Source organism: Heterodontus francisci, chromosome 9 (assembly GCF_036365525.1).
Source record: "Heterodontus francisci isolate sHetFra1 chromosome 9, sHetFra1.hap1, whole genome shotgun sequence".
Classification (NCBI taxonomy): Eukaryota; Metazoa; Chordata; class Chondrichthyes; order Heterodontiformes; family Heterodontidae; genus Heterodontus; species Heterodontus francisci.
In genome coordinates, this window is record NC_090379.1 from 686,415 (window position 1) to 704,333 (window position 17,919).

Genomic DNA, 17,919 nt, shown 5'->3' on the forward strand with positions numbered 1-17,919 from the left:
CTAATGAGGAAGTGCTAGAAATGACTGGAGAGAGGAAATTAGTGCATAACATCAAAGAGAGAAAGATACAATACTTCAGTCACATCATTATAGCAGAAGGTAGACAGAGACAATTATTGGAAGGAAAGATCGATGAAAAATGTAGGAATAGGAAGCAGAAAAGTAAATGAATGATAGATATAACGGACTGGAAGCAGTTAACCTCTGCAGAATATGTAAGGACAGCACAGGACAGACAGAGGTGGAGCTCTATGACAGTCAACCTTCTGGGAAGACATCAACGAACAATTCAGAGTCTGGAACATGGTCACCTCCAGTCAGGGCACTCCCCCGCTGGCAAAGCAGAAGGCTCTGGAGGTCGGGGCGGCCGGATCTGGGCACGGGCCGACAGGTGGAGGAGTAGCCGATGCCTCCGGGATGCCCCTCTCTGCAGGTGAGGAGAGGACTTGGGAGTGCGAAGTAAAGCCTGGCTACCCAACACGACCCCGACTTGTAGTCGGGGTCGGGTCGCAATTCAAAGTCCAGCATTTGAGCTCGGGTCGGTCTGGACACTGCTTCCAGGAAGTCACGGGATCAGGCTTACCCATGATTCCCCAGAACTCCAGCTGCAGGAATAGCCTGCTGCCAGAACAGATGAAGGAGATTCTGGTCAGGTCGGGTACGAAAAAAAATTAAAGGGCTCGGGTTGGCTGTGGTCGGGTCAGGCTTTAATTTTATACCCGAGCCAGATTTTAGTATGAAGCCCTCCCCGGCCCAGCTGACTCCCACTCGGCCGTAACTGTTCATTGGATGTAGGCCCCAAAACCTCCTTGGGAGCTGGTACCACACAACCTGAGCCGCCCCTCAGAAATGCCTGCGTGCCAATCCACACTCTGCGGAGGGGTTTCCTGTGCGGGCTGCTCCTGCACACGCTTCACTTACTCACCCTCATCTGTGGCCCTGACACGCTTTGGCGGTCAGTGTTACTACCTGGCTACGAGGGAAATCCCCGGTGGAGGTCTCTCTACGCAGGAGTCTTCCCCCTTTACATTGGGAACCTGGGGTGGAGGGTGCTGCACAGGGTAGTCCCATACAATAGATTTTAAGTAGATTCACTGACTCCCAGGCCGCCTGTAATTTCTGCAGCCTGAGAGTCCGCATTCCATGTTTATTTGGAGTGTGCGAGGTTGCAGCCCCTATTAGAATATTGAAGGGGGCTGCTCCTCAAGTTTTAGTTGCACTTGTGCCCCACACTCCTGATCTTTGAGCATTCGGTACGGACAGGGGCGGGCCGGGAGGAGGATCTCCTTGTTAGTCTGCTCCTGGGCCCAGCCAAGGCTTGTCCACGCCCGCGTGTCCCTGGAAAGGGAGCATGCAATGTCCACTAGTTCGCTTGAGGCCTTCCGCGACCGGTAGACACTGCAGGGGCTGGAGTCCATCATAGAGGCAGAGATTTTAATTTTTTTGTTTTATTTATGTTTTTAAATAATTAGAATTCTGATGAAAGGTCACAGACCAGAAATGTTATCTCTGCTTCTCTCTCCACAGATGCTGCCTTCTGAGTATTTCCAGCACTTGCTGTTTTGTGCATTCCTCATGTCTGCGCCCAGGTAAGAAGTGTCAGCAGGACTAACAATCACAGGGCTAACCCCTGCCCATCTGAGGAAAAGTGTCAGTGTGGAGGGTGGGCTGCTGAGGGGCTTTGTATACTTGATCTTGCCATTTGGGACTGGACGGAACTCATTTCACTCAGCACACACAACAGTTTAAAAGAAAAAAAAGGAAAAATGATTGGGCTGGAGTTCAATCCAGGGGCAGGGGTGAAAGGTTGAATTTTGATGTTTGGCAGGGGATTCTGAGTATTTTTTCTGTTGTTTGATAAGGTGTTTACAAGATACTATGGTTATTGGTTTGAAAGGTTCATTTACCCTCAGCTCTCTAAGCAATCCCTCCACGTGATCCTTGTTGTCTTTGTGTACGTTGCAGTCGTTATATTTTTCCTTCATGGAGTGCAGCCAGCTTTGGAATTTCTCCCGATTATCCGTGTATTGCTGATGCTCTTGTACAATTGCTTCCAAAACTCTCACTTTTTTCTGAAACAGGAAAACAGATCTGAAATCAAGCAGCATTTGATCCACTGCTAGTTTATTCCTTTCCAGTTGTCTACTTCCTGGGGCCAGCACCTGCCACCCCCCCACCCTGTCCCAGGGCATTTCCAATATGTCGTCTTCTTGCAACTGAGGATTTCCCCCACCGTGGTTGACAGGTTCCTCAATTTTGTCCATTCTATTCCCTACATTTGTGCTCTCATTCCTTCCCCCTCCCTCCTGGAACCATGATCGGGTTCATCTTGTCCTCACCTTCCACCCCATCCTCAATATTCAGCAAATCATCCTTCTCCATTTTAAACACCTCCAGCGTGATGCCACCACCAAAGACAGGGGTAGGCAGTAGCGTAGTGGTATCACTGGACTAGTAACCCAGAGTACTGCTCTGGGGACATGGGTTCGAATCCCACCACAGCAGAAGGTGGAATTTGAATTTAATTAATAAATCTGGAATTAAAAGCTAGTCTAATGATGGCCATGAAACCATTTTCGTTTTTGTAAAAACTCACCTGGTTCACTAATGTCCTTCAGGGAAGGAAATCTGCTGTCATTACCTGGTCTGGCCTGCATGTGACTCCAGACCCACAGCAACGTGGTTAACTGTTACATGCTCTCGGAAATAGCCTAGCAAGCCACTCAGTTGTACCTAACCGCCAGGAAGTCAATAAAAAAGGAATGAAACCGGATGGACCACCTGGCATCACCCTAGGAAACGACAACGGCAAACCCAGCCCTGTCGACCCTGCAAAGTCCTCCTTACTAACATCTGGGGCTTGTGCCAAAGTTGGGAGAGCTGTCCCACAGGCTAGACAAGCAACAGCCTGACATAGTCATACTCACGGAAACATAACTTACAGACAATGTCCCAGACAGTGCCATCACTATCCCCGGGTATGTCCTGGCCCACCGGCAGGACAGACTCACCAGAGGTGGCGGCACAGAGGTATACAGTAGGGAGGGAGTTGCCCTGGGAATCCTCAACGTCGACTTTGAACCCCATGAAGTCCCATGGCGTCAGGCCAATCATGGGCAAGGAAACCTCCTACTGATTACCACCTACCACCCTCCCTCAACTGATGACTCAGTACTCCTCCATGTTGAACACCACTTGGAGGAAGCACAGAGGGTGGCAAGGGCAGAAAATGTACTGGGTGGGGGACTTCAATGGCCATCACCAAGAGTGGCTCGGTAGCCCCACTACTGACCGAGCCCTAAAGGACATAGCTGCTAGACTGGGTCTGTGGGAGGTGGTAGGGGAACTAACACGAGGGAAAAACATACTTGACATCGTCCTCACCAATCTGCCTGCCGCAGATGCTTCTGTCCATGATTGTATTGATAGGAGTGACCACCGCACAGTCCTTCTCGGGACGAAGTCCTGCCTTCACATTGAGGATACTGTCCATAGTGTTGTGTGGCAGGATCACAGTGCTAAATGGGACAGATTTCAAACAGATCTAGCAATGCAAAACTGGGCATCCATGAGGCGCTGTGGGCCATCAGCATCAGCAGAATTGTACTCAACCACAATCTGTAACCTCATGGCCCGGCATATCCTCCACTCTACCATTACCATCAAGCCAGGAGACCAACCCTGGTTCAATGAAGCGTGCAGGAGGGTATGCCAGGAGCAGCACCAGGCATACCTCAAAATGAGGTGTCAACCTGATGAAGCTACAACACAGGACTATCTGCGTGCCAAACTGCGTAAGTAGCATGCAATAGACAGAGCTAAGCGATCCCAAAACCAACGGATCAGATCTAAGCTCTGCAGTCATGCCACATCCAGCCGTGAATGGTGGACAATTAAACAACTAACTGGAGGAGGTGGTTCCACAAATATCCCCATCCTCAAATGATGGGGGAACCCAGCACATCAGTGCGAAAAATAGGGCTGAAGCATTTGCAACAATCTTCAGCCAGAAGTGCCGAGTTGATGATCCATCTCAGCCCCCTCCTGAAGTCCCCAGCATCACAGATGCCAGACTTCAGCCAATTCGATTCACTGCGCGTGATATCAAGAAACGACTGAAGGCACTGGATACTGCAAAGGCTACGGGCCCTGACAATATTCCCGCAATAGTACTGAAGACCTGTGCTCCAGAACTTGCCATACCCCTAGCCAAGCTGTTCCAGTATAGCTACAACACTGGCATCAGCCCGGCAATTTGGAAAATTGTCCAGGTATGTCCTGCACACAAAAAGCAAGACAAGTCCAACCCGGCCAATTACCGCCCCAACAGTCTACTCTCAATCATCAGTAAAGTGATGGAAGGTGTCATCAACAGTGCCATCAAGCGGCACTTGCTTAGCAGTAACCTGTTCACTGACGCTCAGTTTGGGTTCCGCCAGGGCCACTGAGCTCCTGACCTCATTACAGCCTTGGTTCAAACATGGACAAAAGAGCTGAACTCGTGAGGTGAGAGTGACTACCCTTGACATCAAGGCAGCATTTGACCAAGTATGGCATCAAAGAACCCTCACAAAACTGGAGTCAATGGGAATCAGGGGGAAAACTCTCTGCTGGTTGGAGTCATACTTAGCACAAAGGAAGATGCTTGTGGTTGTTGGAGGTCAATCATGTGAGCTCCAGGACATCACTGCAGGAGTTCCTTAGGATGGTGTCCTAGGCCCAACCATCTTCAGCTGCGACATCAATGACCTTCCCTCCAGCATAAGGTCAGAAGTGGGGATGTTCACTGATGATTGCACAATGTTCAGCACCATTCACGACTCCTCAAATACTGAAGCAGTCTGTGTAGAAATGCAGCAAGACCTGGACAATATCCAGGCTTGGGCTGATAAGTGGCAAGTAACATTCGCGCCACACAAGTGCCAGGCAATGACCATCTCCAACAAGAGAGAATCTAACCATCTCCCCTGGACATTCAATGGCATTACCATTGCTGAATCCCCCATGATCAACATCCTAGGGGCTACCATTGACCAGAAACTGAACTGGAGTAGCCATATAAATACCGTGGCTACAAGAGCAGGTCAGAGGCTCGGAATCCTGAGGCGAGTAACTCACCTCCTGACTCCCCAAAGCCTGTCCACCATCTACAAGGCACAAGTCAGGAGTGTGATGAAATACTCACCACTTGCCTGGATGGGTGCAGCTCCAACAACACTCAAGAAGCTCGACACCATCCAGAACAAAGCAACCAGCTTGATTGGCACTCCCTCCACTACCGATGCACAGTGTCAGCAGTATGTGCCATCTACAAGATACACTGCAGCAACGCACCAAGGCTCCTTATTCAGCACCTTCCAAACCCATGACCTCTACCACCTCGAAAAACAAGAGCAGCAGATGCATGGGAACATCACCACCTGCAAGTTCCCCTCCAAGTCACACACCATCCTGACTTGGAACTATATTGCCGTTCCTTCACTGTCACTGGGTCAAAATCCTGGAGATCCCTTCCTAACAGCACTGTGGGTGTACTTACCTCACATGGACTGCAGTGGTTCAAGAAGGCAGCTCACCACCACCTTCTCAAGGGCAATTAGGGATGGGCAATAAATGCTGGCATAGCCAGTGATGCCCACATCCCATGAATGAACTAAAAAAAAAATCTTCCCCCCACCCCCCCCCCCCCCTTGCCTGGATAACACCCTGATCCACTCAACAACCCCCCAACACCGCTCCAGTAGAGACTGACAAATTTCTAAATACCAATGACAAAGGGATAGGAGGATAGTCTGGGAAAAAGGTTTTGAAGTGGATGATCAGCCATAATCATATTGAATGGTGGAGCAGGCTCGATGGGGTGAACGGCCTCCTTCTGCTCCTATGTTCCTATGCAAGCACAGGAGATGCAACACCTGCCATTGTACCTCCTCCCTTCTCACCATCCAAGGTCCTAAACACGCATTCCAAGTGAAACAGTGACTTACTGGTACTTCCTTCAATTTAGTTACTGTATTCACTGCTCCTCTACATCAGGGAGACCAAACTTAGACCGGGTGACCGCTTTGCAAATACCTCTGCTCTGCCACTAGCATGACCCTAGCTTCCAGTCACTTGTCATTTTAATTCTCCACCTGACTTCCACTCTACTCTAATTTATCTGTCCTCTGCCTCCTGCAGTGTTCCAAAGCTCGAGGGACAGCACCTCACATTTCAATTCGGCACTTAACAGCTTTCTAAACTCAACATTGAGATCAACAATTTCAGATCATAATCCCTGCTCCTTTTTATTGGGGCAGCAGCTGTTGAGGGTGATCCTGTCTTCCCATTCACACCTCCTCTAGACCCATCTTTTGTTTCTTCACTTATCCCATTACTGTTGCTCTTTGCCTTGCACCATCATCCCTTTTGTCATTTAACCTCTTGTATTCCTTTTTGTTCTTTCCTACCCACTCCTCTTTCCCTGCCTGGTTTAAAAACTGTTACATTTCAAAATACTTCCAGTCCTAATAAAGGGTCAGTGAACTGAAACGTTGGACAGGATTTTATTCCGGTGACGGGGTCCCATGGGCAGACTGGAAGGCGGGGGAGAATCCACCTCAGCCCTCCGTCGGAGCTTCGCTGAAATCTAACAGGGGAGCCAACTAACAACCTGCAGCGCCGAAGATGGAGGAGACAGGTGAACAGGGACGGGTCAGCGGGGCCAGTCAGGCAGACTCTGGAATAAAAGCAAAATACTGCGGATGCTGGAAATCTGAAACAAAAACAAGAAATGCTGGATTCACTCAGCAGGTCTGGCAGCATCTGTGGAAAGAGAAGCAGAGTTAACGTTTCGGGTCAGTGACCCTTCTTCGGAACTGACAAATATTAGAAAAGTCACAGATTATAAACAAGTGAGGTGGGGGTTGGGCAAGAGATAACAAAGGAGAAGGTGCAGATTGGACCAGGCCACATAGCTGACCAAAAGGTCACGGAGCAAAGGCAAACAATATGTTAATGGTGTTTTGAAAGACAAAGCATTAGTACAGATTAGGTGTGAATATACTGAATATTGAACATCAGCAAGTGCAAACCTGAAGGAAAACAACCTGAAAAAAACAGTGGGTAAGCAAACTGAACAAACTAAGATGAAATGAAATAAATGCAAAAAATGTAAAAAGGAATGCAAAAAAAAAGAACTAAAAATGACTAAAAATGAAAGTAAAGAGGGGGGCTGTCATGCTCTGAGCATGACAGCCCCCCTCTTTACTTTCATTTTTAGTCATTTTTTCTTCTTTTTTTTTGCATTCCTTTTTACATTTTTTGCATTTATTTCATTTCATCTTAGTTTGTTCAGTTTGCTTACCCACTGTTTTTTTCAGGTTGTTTTCCTTCAGGTTTGCACTTGCTGATGTTCAATATTCAGTATATTCACACCTAATCTGTACTAATGCTTTGTCTTTCAAAACACCATTAACATATTGTTTGCCTTTGCTCCGTGACCTTTTGGTCAGCTATGTGGCCTGGTCCAATCTGCACCTTCTCCTTTGTTATCTCTTGCCCAACCCCCACCTCACTTGTTTATAATCTGTGACTTTTCTAATATTTGTCAGTTCCGAAGAAGGGTCACTGACCCGAAACGTTAACTCTGCTTCTCTTTCCACAGATGCTGCCAGACCTGCTGAGTGAATCCAGCATTTCTTGTTTTTGAGGCAGACTCTGGAGACAGGGTGGAACTGGACTGTCGGTGATGGCGGGTGGAGTACTTGCCAGGGTCAGAGGGAACTGCACTAGGAGGCCAGCAGGAGCACCTTCGTCACCAGGGGTACCTGACAGAGTCTCCACGTAGAGATGGCCTCTCTGTCCTCCACAAAATTGGAGTGGAGGCGGGAAGAAGCCCTCAAGTGGCCATTAATAGGCCCTTTTAGCCAGTCATGATGAAAGGTCACAGACCTGAAACGTTAACTTGTATTTTCTCCCCACAGATGCAGCTTGATTTCCCTCAGATTTCCAGCAGCCGCGGTATTTTGAGTGAGAAAGAGAGAGACACAGGCACAGAGAAGGAGCACAAGAACAAGAGATGCATGCAGACTGCAAGAGAAAGGCACGTCTGCGCGGGACCAAGGGGCAGCGAGACAGATTGGGGGAGGGAGAAGGGGAAGGAAGCGAAGGCAGGGGTGCCAAGGTTGGGGGAGAGGGAGGGCATGGGCACCCTGGAGGGCGGGTGCATGCGCACGTGGGGGCGGAACCCCATGGAGGAAGGGTGCCACAGAGGGAGCAGACGTGCACGCAGGGCAGCATGGGAGGGAGGGAGTGCAGGGGGCGCAGCGAGGGATAGCAGTAGGCAAGTACCAAGAGGTGGAGTGAGACCGAATAGGGACAGAGGGGGTAATATATTCTTAGAGGCTCACGGCAAGGATAATATACTTAATGAGTACTTTGTATCAGTGTTTACTCAGCAAGAGGAATCTGACAAAATAATCGACAGAAGCAAAAAGGTAGTAAGCAGAGGTAAAGCCATGGTAAAAATATAGAGGTGAGGTTCTAAAAGGGCTGGCTATGCTTTAGGGTTAAGTCACCTGGTCCGATGGCTTGCATCCCAGGTTGCTAAACAAAGTGAGAATGGAGATAGCAAAAGGCCTTGCCATAACCTTTGAATCTTTCCCTGGATATGGGGAGATGCCAGAGGACTGGAGAGTGGCAAATGTGACACTTGTTCAAGAAAGGGTGCAAGGACAGTCCTAGCAACTACAGGCCAGTGAATTTATCAGCGAAGGGCAAGGTTTCAGAAATAATAAATCAGGAAAAAAATCAACAGGCTCTTGGAGACTTGTGCGTTAATTAAGGACGGCCAGGACGGATTTGTAAAGGGCAGATCGTGCTTGACCAATCTAACTGAAATTTTTGATGAAGGAACATTGGAACAAGGAGCAGGAGTAGGCCATTCGACATCTCGAGCCCGCTCCACTATTTAACTAAATCATGGCTGATCTTCCCCCTCAATGCTATTTTCACACACTATCCCCATATATATGCTACCTTTAATATCTAGAAATCAACATACACAATGATTGAGCCTCCACAGCCCTCTGGGGTTGAGAATTCCAAAGATTCACCACCCGGTGAAGAAATTCCTCCTTGTCTCAGTCCTAAATGGCCTTCTTATTCTGAGATTATGTCCCCTGGTTCTAGAACCTCCCTACCCCCACCCCTCTCCCCTATTCAAGGGAAACATCCTGCCTGTATCTGCCCTGTTAAGCCTCGTAAGAATTTTGTATGCTTCAATAAGATCTCCTCTCATTCTTCGAAACTCTAGAAAATACAGGCCCAGTCTCCTTAATCACCCCTATAGAACAATCCCACCATCCAGCAATCAGACTGGGAAACCTTTGTTGCACTCCCTCTATGTCAAGTATGTCTTTCCTTAGGCAAGGAGATCAAAACTGTACACAATACTCCAGGTGCGGTCTCAACAAGACTCTATATAATTGCAGCAAGACTTCTTTACCCCTATACTCAAATCCTCTTACAATAAAGGTCAACATACCATTTCCCTTCCTAATTGCTTGCTACACTTGCATGCTAGCTTTCAATGACTTATGAACAGCGACACCCAGGTCCCTTTTGACATCAATACTTTCTAATCTCCACCATTTAAGAAATACTCTGCATTTATTGTTTTCCCCTACCAAAGTGGATAACTTCACACTTTTCCACATTATATTCCATTTGCCATGTTCTTGCCCATTTATTAGAACATTACAGCGCAGTACAGGCCCTTCGGCCCTCGATGTTGCGCCGACCTGTGAAACCATCTGACCTACACTATTCCATTTTCATCCATATGTCTATCCAATGACCACTTAAATGCCCTTAAAGTTGGCGAGTCTACTACTGCTGCAGGCAGGGCGTTCCACGCCCCTACTACTCTCTGCGTAAAGAAACTACCTCTGACATCTGTCCTATATCTATCACCCCTCAACTTAAAGCTATGTCCCCTCGTGTTTGCCATCATCATCCGAGGAAAAAGACTCTCACTATCCACCCTATCTAACCCTCTGATTATCTTGTATGTCTCTATTAAGTCACCTCTCCTCCTCCTTCTCTCCAACGAAAACAACCTCAAGTCCCTCAGCCTTTCCTCGTAAGACCATCCCTCCATACCAGGCAACATCCTAGTAAATCTCCTCTGCACCCTTTCCAAAGCTTCCACATCCTTCCTATAATGCGGTGACCAGAACTGCACGCAATACTCCAGGTGCGGCCTCACCAGAGTTTTGTACAGCTGCATCATGACCTCGTGGCTCCGAAACTTGATCCCCCTACTAATAAAAGCTAACACACCATATGCCTTCTTAACAGCCCTATTAAATCCCTGAAAGTTGCTACCCAGGTTATGTACCTGGACACCAAGATCTCTCTGCTCATCTACACTACCAAGAATCTTCCCATTAGCCCAGTACTCTGCATTGCTGTTACTCCTTCCAAAGTGAATCACCTCACACTTCTCCGCATTAAACTCCATTTGCCATCTCTCAGCCCAGCTCTGCAGCCTATCTATGTCCCTCTGTACCCTGTCTAAATCCCCTTGAAGTCTTTCCCTTTCATAAATCCATGTTGACTCTGCCCAATACTACAATTATTTTCCAAGTGTCCAGTTATCACATCTTTTACAACAGACTCTCGCATTTCCCCTACTGATGTCAGGCTAACAGGTCTGTAGTTCCCTGCTTTCTGACTCCCTCCTTTCTTAAAAATAGTGAGGTTACATTTGCTACCTTCCAATCTGCAGGAACAGCACTAGAATCTATAGCATTTTGGAAGATGATCACCAATACATCCACTATCTCTACGCCACCTGCTTCAACACTCTGGGATGCAGATCAGCAGGTCTCAGGAATTTATCAATTTTCAGTCCCATTAATTTCTCCAGTGTTACGTTTCACGAATACCAATTTATTTCAGTTCCTCATTTTCACTAGCCCCTTGGTTCTCTTGTATTTCTGGATGGTTTGTACCTTCATCCGTGAAGATAGGCACAAAGAATTTTAATTTCTCTTATTTCCTTATTCCTCATATAAAATCCCGTCTCTGCCTGTAATGGGCCCATATTTGTCTTTGCTAATCTTTTCCTTTTTGCACACCTATAGAAGCTTTTACAGTTTTTATGTTTCTCACTGGTTTTCTTTCATATTCTATTTTCTCTCAATCAGTTTCATGGTCCTCCTTTGCTGAACTCTAAAATGCTCCCACTCCTCAGTCCCACTATTTTTTGGGCAACGTTATAAGCTTCTTCCTTTGATCAAGTACAATCCTTAACTTCTCTTGCTAGCCACAGTTGAATCACCTTTCCTGCTGGGTTTTTGTGCCGCAAAGGAAAGTAAATGTTTTAAGCCATGTATGAAATTATTTAAATGCTAGCCATTTGCTGTCTACGGTCATACTTTTTGAAGTAGTTTCCCAATCTACTGTCCCAACTTGCCTCTCATACCTTTGTAGTTTCTTCTGTTTAGATTTAAGAACCTGGTTTTGGATTGAACTACATCACTTTCAAACTTAATGCAAAATTCTACCATATTATGGTCACTCTTCCCCAAAGGCTCCTTTACAACGAGATCAATTAGCTCTTTCTCATTGCACAATATCAGTCTAAAATAGCCCGTTCCCTAGTTGGTTCCTCAACATACGGTTCTAAAAGACCATCTCATACACAGAGAAGGTTGAAGAAGGGAATGCTGTGGATGTTATCTATATGAATTTTAAGACAGCGTTTGATAAAGTACTACATAAAAGGCTGGCTGACAAAATTGAGGTTCATAGAATAGGCAGGTCAGTGCCCAATTAGATAAAAATTTGACTTGCGAGAAAACAGCAAGTCAAGTAAATGGTTGCTTTCTCCCCCCAAGTATCAGTGATGCGACTACTGCTTTTTTTTTTTGCTAGTTATAAATGACTTGGATCTTGGAATACAGACAAAAATCTAAAAACTTGCTGATGATACCAAACTTGGAGGTGTGGCAAACAGCGAGGATGATATGAACCACCTGCAACAAGACAGATAGGCTAGCGGAGTGGGCAGACGAAATGTAATACTGACAAGCGTGAGGTGATGCATTTTGGCAGAAGTAGTAGGGAGAGGCAATATATACTAAATGGCACAGCTCTAAAGAATGTGCAGGAACAGATGGTCTTGGGGGTGCATGTGCATCAATCTTTGAAGGCAACAAGACATATTGAGAGAGTGGTTAGTAAAGCATATGGGACCTTGAGCTTCATAAATTGAGGCATTGAGTACAGAAGCAGTGAAGTTATGCTGAACCTTTATAAAGCTCTGGTTAGGCCACAACTAGAGAGTATTACGTCCAGTTCTGGATCAGCACACTTTAGGGAGGATATGAGGGTACTTGAGAGGGTGCAGAGGACATTTATCAGAATGGTTTCAAGCGAGGGGCATTTTAGTTACAAGGTCAGGTTGGAAAAAATGGGTTTGTTCTCTTTAGGACAAAAAAGGAGATTGAAAGGAGATTTGCAACTAATATACAACATTATGACAGGCTTAGATAAGTTAGACAAGGAAAACTGTTCCCATTAACTAATGGTACAAGGACTAGGGGACACAGACTGAAGGTTTTGGGCAAGAGATGCAGGGAGAAGAGGAAGAACGCTTTTACACTGCAGGTGGTAGCTGCTCACGAGGGTGGTGGAGGTGGAGACAATCAATGACTTCAAAAGGAAATTGGATGGGCACTTGAAAGAAATAAACCTGCAGGACTACGGGATCGAGCAGGAGACCAGAACGGATTGGATTGCTCTATGGAGAACCAGCATGAACTCGATGAGGCAAATGGTCTCCTTCTATGTAAAAGTGATTTTAAAAGAGAACTCTAACCCTAGCAAGTGGGGAGTCCTCTCGACTGATCAATCAATTCTTCAGTTGGAAGCAGTGAGTGTGGCAAGGACACAATGTACTCTAGGTGGGGGACTTCAATGCCAAGAGTGGCTCAGTAGCACCACTACTGACCACTCTCGCAGAATCCTGAAGGACATAGCGGTGAGACAAAAAGCAGGAAAAATCCAACCCGGCCAATTACCGCCCTATCAGTTTACTCTTATCAGCAGCAAAGTGATGGAAGGTGTCATCGACAGTGCTATCAAGTGGCACTTGCTCAGCAATAACAACCTACTTACTGATGTTCAGTTTGGATTCCACCAGGGCCACTTAGCTCCTGACCTCATTACAGCTTTGGTCCAAACATGGACAAAAGAGCTGAACTCCAGAGGTGAGCGCGACTGCCCTTGACGTCAAGGCAGCATTTGACAGTGTGGCTTCAAGGAGTGCTAGCAAAACTGGAGTCAATGGAAATCAGAGGGAAAACTCTCCACTGGTTGGAGTCATACCTAGCATAAATCAAGATGGTTGTGGTAAATAAAAACAAAATACTGCAGAGGCTGGAAACCTGAAATTAAAAAAAAAAAAAGTGCTGGAAATACTCAGCAGGTCAAGCATCACCTGTGGAAAGAGAAGCAGTGGTAACGTTTCAGGTCTGTGACTTTTCATCAGAAAATGATGAAAGATAGTGACTCTATGGCTGTGATTGTTGGAGGTCAATCATCTCAGTTCCAGGACATCACTGCAGGAGTTTCTCAGGGTATTGTCCTAGGCTCAACTATCTTCAGCTGCTCATCAATGTCCTTCTCTCCATCACAAGGTCAGAAGTGGGGATGTTCGCTGATGATTGCACAATTTTCAGCACCATTCGCAACTCCTCAGGTACTGAAGCAGTTTGTGTTTAGGTGCAGCAAGACCTGGACAACATCCAGGCTTGGGCTTATAAGTGTCAAGTAACATTCATGCCACACAAGTGCCAGGCAATGACCATCTCAAACAAGAGAGAATCTAACCATCTCCCCTTGATGTTCAATGGCATTACCATTGCTGAATCCCCCACTAACCAGAAACTGAACTGGACCAGGAAGGTAAATGCGCTGGCTACTAGAGCAGGAGAGGGGCTAGGAATCATGCGGCAAGTATCGCACCTCCCGACTCTTCAGTGCCTGCCCACTGTCTACAAGGCACAAGTCAGGAGTGTGATGGAAGACTCTCCACTTGCCTGGATGGGTGCAGCTCCAACAACACAAGAAGCTCGACACCATCCAGGACAAAGCAGCTCACTTGATTGGTACCCCATCCACCACCTTCAACATTCACTCCCTCCAACACCAACACACAGTGCCAGCAGTGCATACCATCTAGAAGATGCACTGCAGCAGCACACCAAGACTCCTCTGGCACCACCTTCCAAACCCACGACCTCCACCAGCTAGTAAACGCATGGGAATACCAGCACCTGCAAGTTCCCCTCCAAGCCGCACACCATCCTGGATTTAAACTATATCGCTGTTCCTTCACTGTCACTGGGTCAAAATCCTCGAGCTCCCTTCCTAACAGCACTGTGGGTGTACCTACAACCCAAGGACTGCAGTGGTTCAGGAAGGCAGCTCACCACCACTTTCTCAAGGGCAATTAGGGATGGGAAATAAATGCTGGCCTGGCCAGCGACACCCAGATCACATGAATGAATAAAAAAAAATATATAAAAGAGACAGACAGACGCAGGCACAGCAACATAAGCAGAGAGACAATAAGGCAACCCGAAAGTAGAGAGATGAAAGCAGCATGTCCAACCTTTGCTTTTATCTCAAGTGCTTCATGTTCAGCTTTCAATTTCTGTTCTGCTTCCTCATTGAGAGTCTCATCTTTAGTCTTTGCGAATAAGGACCCCAATTCCTGGACGAGTCGTTCAAGCAGGGCAGCCTGGTTTAAGATATTAGTCAGCAGGATTGTGTGATGGCTTAACTGTAATTTCTTCTCCTTTAGACCCAGCTGGGATTCAAGATCAAAATCCAGCTTCCGCTTTATATTCAACAGCCAGAAAAAATAGTCTTCCCTCGCCTTCAAATATTCAGACCAATGCAGCAAAACCCACTCAATACGACTGTAAAAAGATCAATGAATCATGATTAATCCCAATTACACACATTGCCCCCACTCATGTAAAAAACATCAAGTGCGCTTTTTGATAATGTACAACTTGGGTTTCTCAATAATATCTGGCTCTCAGGTTATGAAACAGTTATGCTGTGAGAGAAGGGAGACCTTGCACAGAAACCAGATTCTGAACCTAAGCAACAAGCAATCAAAATACTTCCGTCAGATCTGAACAGCCGCTACCTGTGACAATGAACCATGTTGACCTGTGTATCCTCCCACATGGTTTTAATATGTTTCAGTGCTGTGTGGATCTCCTGCTTCTTGTCATCACTGCTGTCCTGCAGAAGTGACTCTGCCTTCACCAGCACAGTGTCCAGCCGCAGTCTCCCTTCAGGCTCCTCTGCTAAGATTTCCTGTCCACAGAACAGATGAACAATCAATGTGCTTACTCCCTTGAACATTCCCAACCTATTCTATTAAATAGTTACTGCACAGAAACAGATTTATAGGTTAATCTGATAATTAAAATCACCAGACCTTTATGTTCATCCTATGCCTCTCAGTAGCACGGGATTTACTGCCCACAATCTGGAGGTCTGTAATACACCACACTAATAAACAAACTGCACATGGCAACACTGACTGATCCCCACCCCCACCCAGCCCAGGGTAACACTGACTGATCCCCACCAGCCCCCACCCCGGGGCACACGGCAACATTGATCCCCAGTCTGGTACATCATTACCAGTCACTGTAGAAGAACAGATGTTCCTGCCCAATCTTCACTCGAATTCTCTCCTCACCTCTGTCTCCTTTAGTCTGTTCTCCAAAGCTGCCTTTGGTCCTTGTACATTATCACTGGCCTGCAACCGTTCCAGGATCATTCGCATCCATCGCTCAGCGTTTTCTAAGGATGTCCCGAAATCTTCCTCTGGGCTCATCACAGCAACTGGAGTTGCAGAGAGAGAACATTTCAGACAGAGACACTGGCAGGCCCACTCAGAACCAGACACACCCAGACCCAGACGCTGGCAAGCCCTCACCCTCCCAGACTCAGACAGGGCCACCCACCTAGACCCAGATAGGGCCACCCACCCAGACCCACCCTCCCAGACCCAGACACTGGCAGGTTTCCACCCAACGAGACAACCCCCCCCGACCCGACCCGAGACACTAGCAGGCCCACACCCCTCAGACCCAGACACTAGCAGGCCCACATCCCCCCCAGACCCGGACACTAGCAGGTCCACATCCACCCCCCCCAGACCCAGACACTAGCAGGTCCACATCCCCCCCCCCAGACCCAGACACTAGCAGGTCCACATCCTTCCCCCCTCCCCCCAGACCCAGACACTAGCAGGTCCACATCCCCCCCCCCCTGACCCAGACACTAGCAGGCCCACACCACCCCCCAGGCACTAGCAGGTCCAAATCCCCCCCCCCCCACCCCAGACCCAGACACTAGCAGGTCCACATCCACCCCCCCAGACCCAGACCCAGACACTAGCAGCTCCAGATCCGCCCCCCCAGACCCAGACACTAGCTGGTCCACACCCACCCCCCCCTGACCCAGACACTAGCAGGCCCACACCACCCCCCAGACACTAGCAGGTCCACATCCCACCCCCCAGACCCAGACACTAGCAGGTCCACATCCCCCCCCCCCCCAGACCCAGACACTAGCAGGTCCACATCCCCCCCCACCCCCCCCTGACCCAGACACTAGCAGGCCCACACCACCCCCCAGACACTAGCAGGTCCACATCCCACCCCCCAGACCCAGACACTAGCAGGTCCACATCCCCCCCCCCCCCCCCCAGACCCAGACACGAGCTGGTCCACATCCCCCCGCCCCCCCCCAGACCCAGACACTAGCAGGTCCACATCCCCCCCCCCACCCCAGACCCAGACACGAGCTGGTCCACATCCCCCCCCCCCAGACCCAGACACTAGCAGGTCCACATCCCCCCCCCCCCCCCCCCAGACCCAGACACTAGCAGGTCCACATCCCCCCCCACCCCCCCCTGACCCAGACACTAGCAGGCCCACACCACCCCCCAGACACTAGCAGGTCCACATCCCACCCCCCAGACCCAGACACTAGCAGGTCCACATCCCCCCCCCCCCCCCCCCCCAGACCCAGACACGAGCTGGTCCACATCCCCCCGCCCCCCCCCAGACCCAGACACTAGCAGGTCCACATCCCCCCCCCCCCCCCCAGACCCAGACACTAGCAGGTTCACATTCCCCCCCCCCCCCCAGACCCAGACACTAGCAGGTTCACATTCCCCCCCCCCCAGACCCAGACACTAGCAGGTCCACCCCCCCCCCCAGACACTAGCAGGTCCACCCCCCCCCCAGACACTAGCAGGTCCACATCCCCCCCCCCCCCAGACCCAGACACTAGCAGGTCCACATCCCCCCCCACCCAGACCCAGACACTAGCAGGTCCACATCCCCCCCCACCCAGACCCAGACACTAGCAGGTCCACATCCCCCCCCCCCCCCCAGACCCAGACACTAGCAGGTTCACATCCCCCCCCCCCCAGACCCAGACACTAGCAGGTCCACATCCCCCCCCCCCCCAGACCCAGACACTAGCAGGTCCACATCCCCCCCCCCCCCAGACCCAGACACTAGCAGGTCCACATCCCCCCCCCCCCCAGACCCAGACACTAGCAGGTTCACATCCCCCCCCCCCAGACCCAGACACTAGCAGGTCCACATCCCCCCCCCCCCCCAGACCCAGACACTAGCAGGTCCACATCCCCCCCCCCCCCCAGACCCAGACACTAGCAGGTTCACATCCCCCCCCCCCCCAGACCCAGACACTAGCAGGTTCACATCCCCCCCCCCCAGACCCAGACACTAGCAGGTCCACATCCCCCCCCCCCAGACCCAGACACTAGCAGGTCCACATCCCCCCCCCCCCCAGACCCAGACACTA

At 49.1% G+C, this 17,919-nt stretch overlaps 1 protein-coding gene across 7 annotated transcripts in view; it reads right to left on the reverse strand.

Moving 5' to 3' along the window:
* syne3 (spectrin repeat containing, nuclear envelope family member 3) overlaps positions 1–17,919 on the reverse strand; it is a 227,240-nt gene that overhangs the window by 196,162 nt on the left and 13,159 nt on the right. For all 7 annotated transcript variants that reach the window (XM_068038411.1, XM_068038416.1, XM_068038415.1 and 4 more), the window contains exons 2-5: positions 15,776–15,921; positions 15,212–15,384; positions 14,666–14,975; positions 1,908–2,072 (exon numbers count right to left, since the gene is read on the reverse strand). In XM_068038411.1, coding sequence (XP_067894512.1) covers positions 1,908–2,072; positions 14,666–14,975; positions 15,212–15,384; positions 15,776–15,913 — 786 coding nt within the window. In that variant the 5' untranslated portion in view covers positions 15,914–15,921. The remainder of the gene's footprint in view (positions 1–1,907; positions 2,073–14,665; positions 14,976–15,211; positions 15,385–15,775; positions 15,922–17,919) is intronic.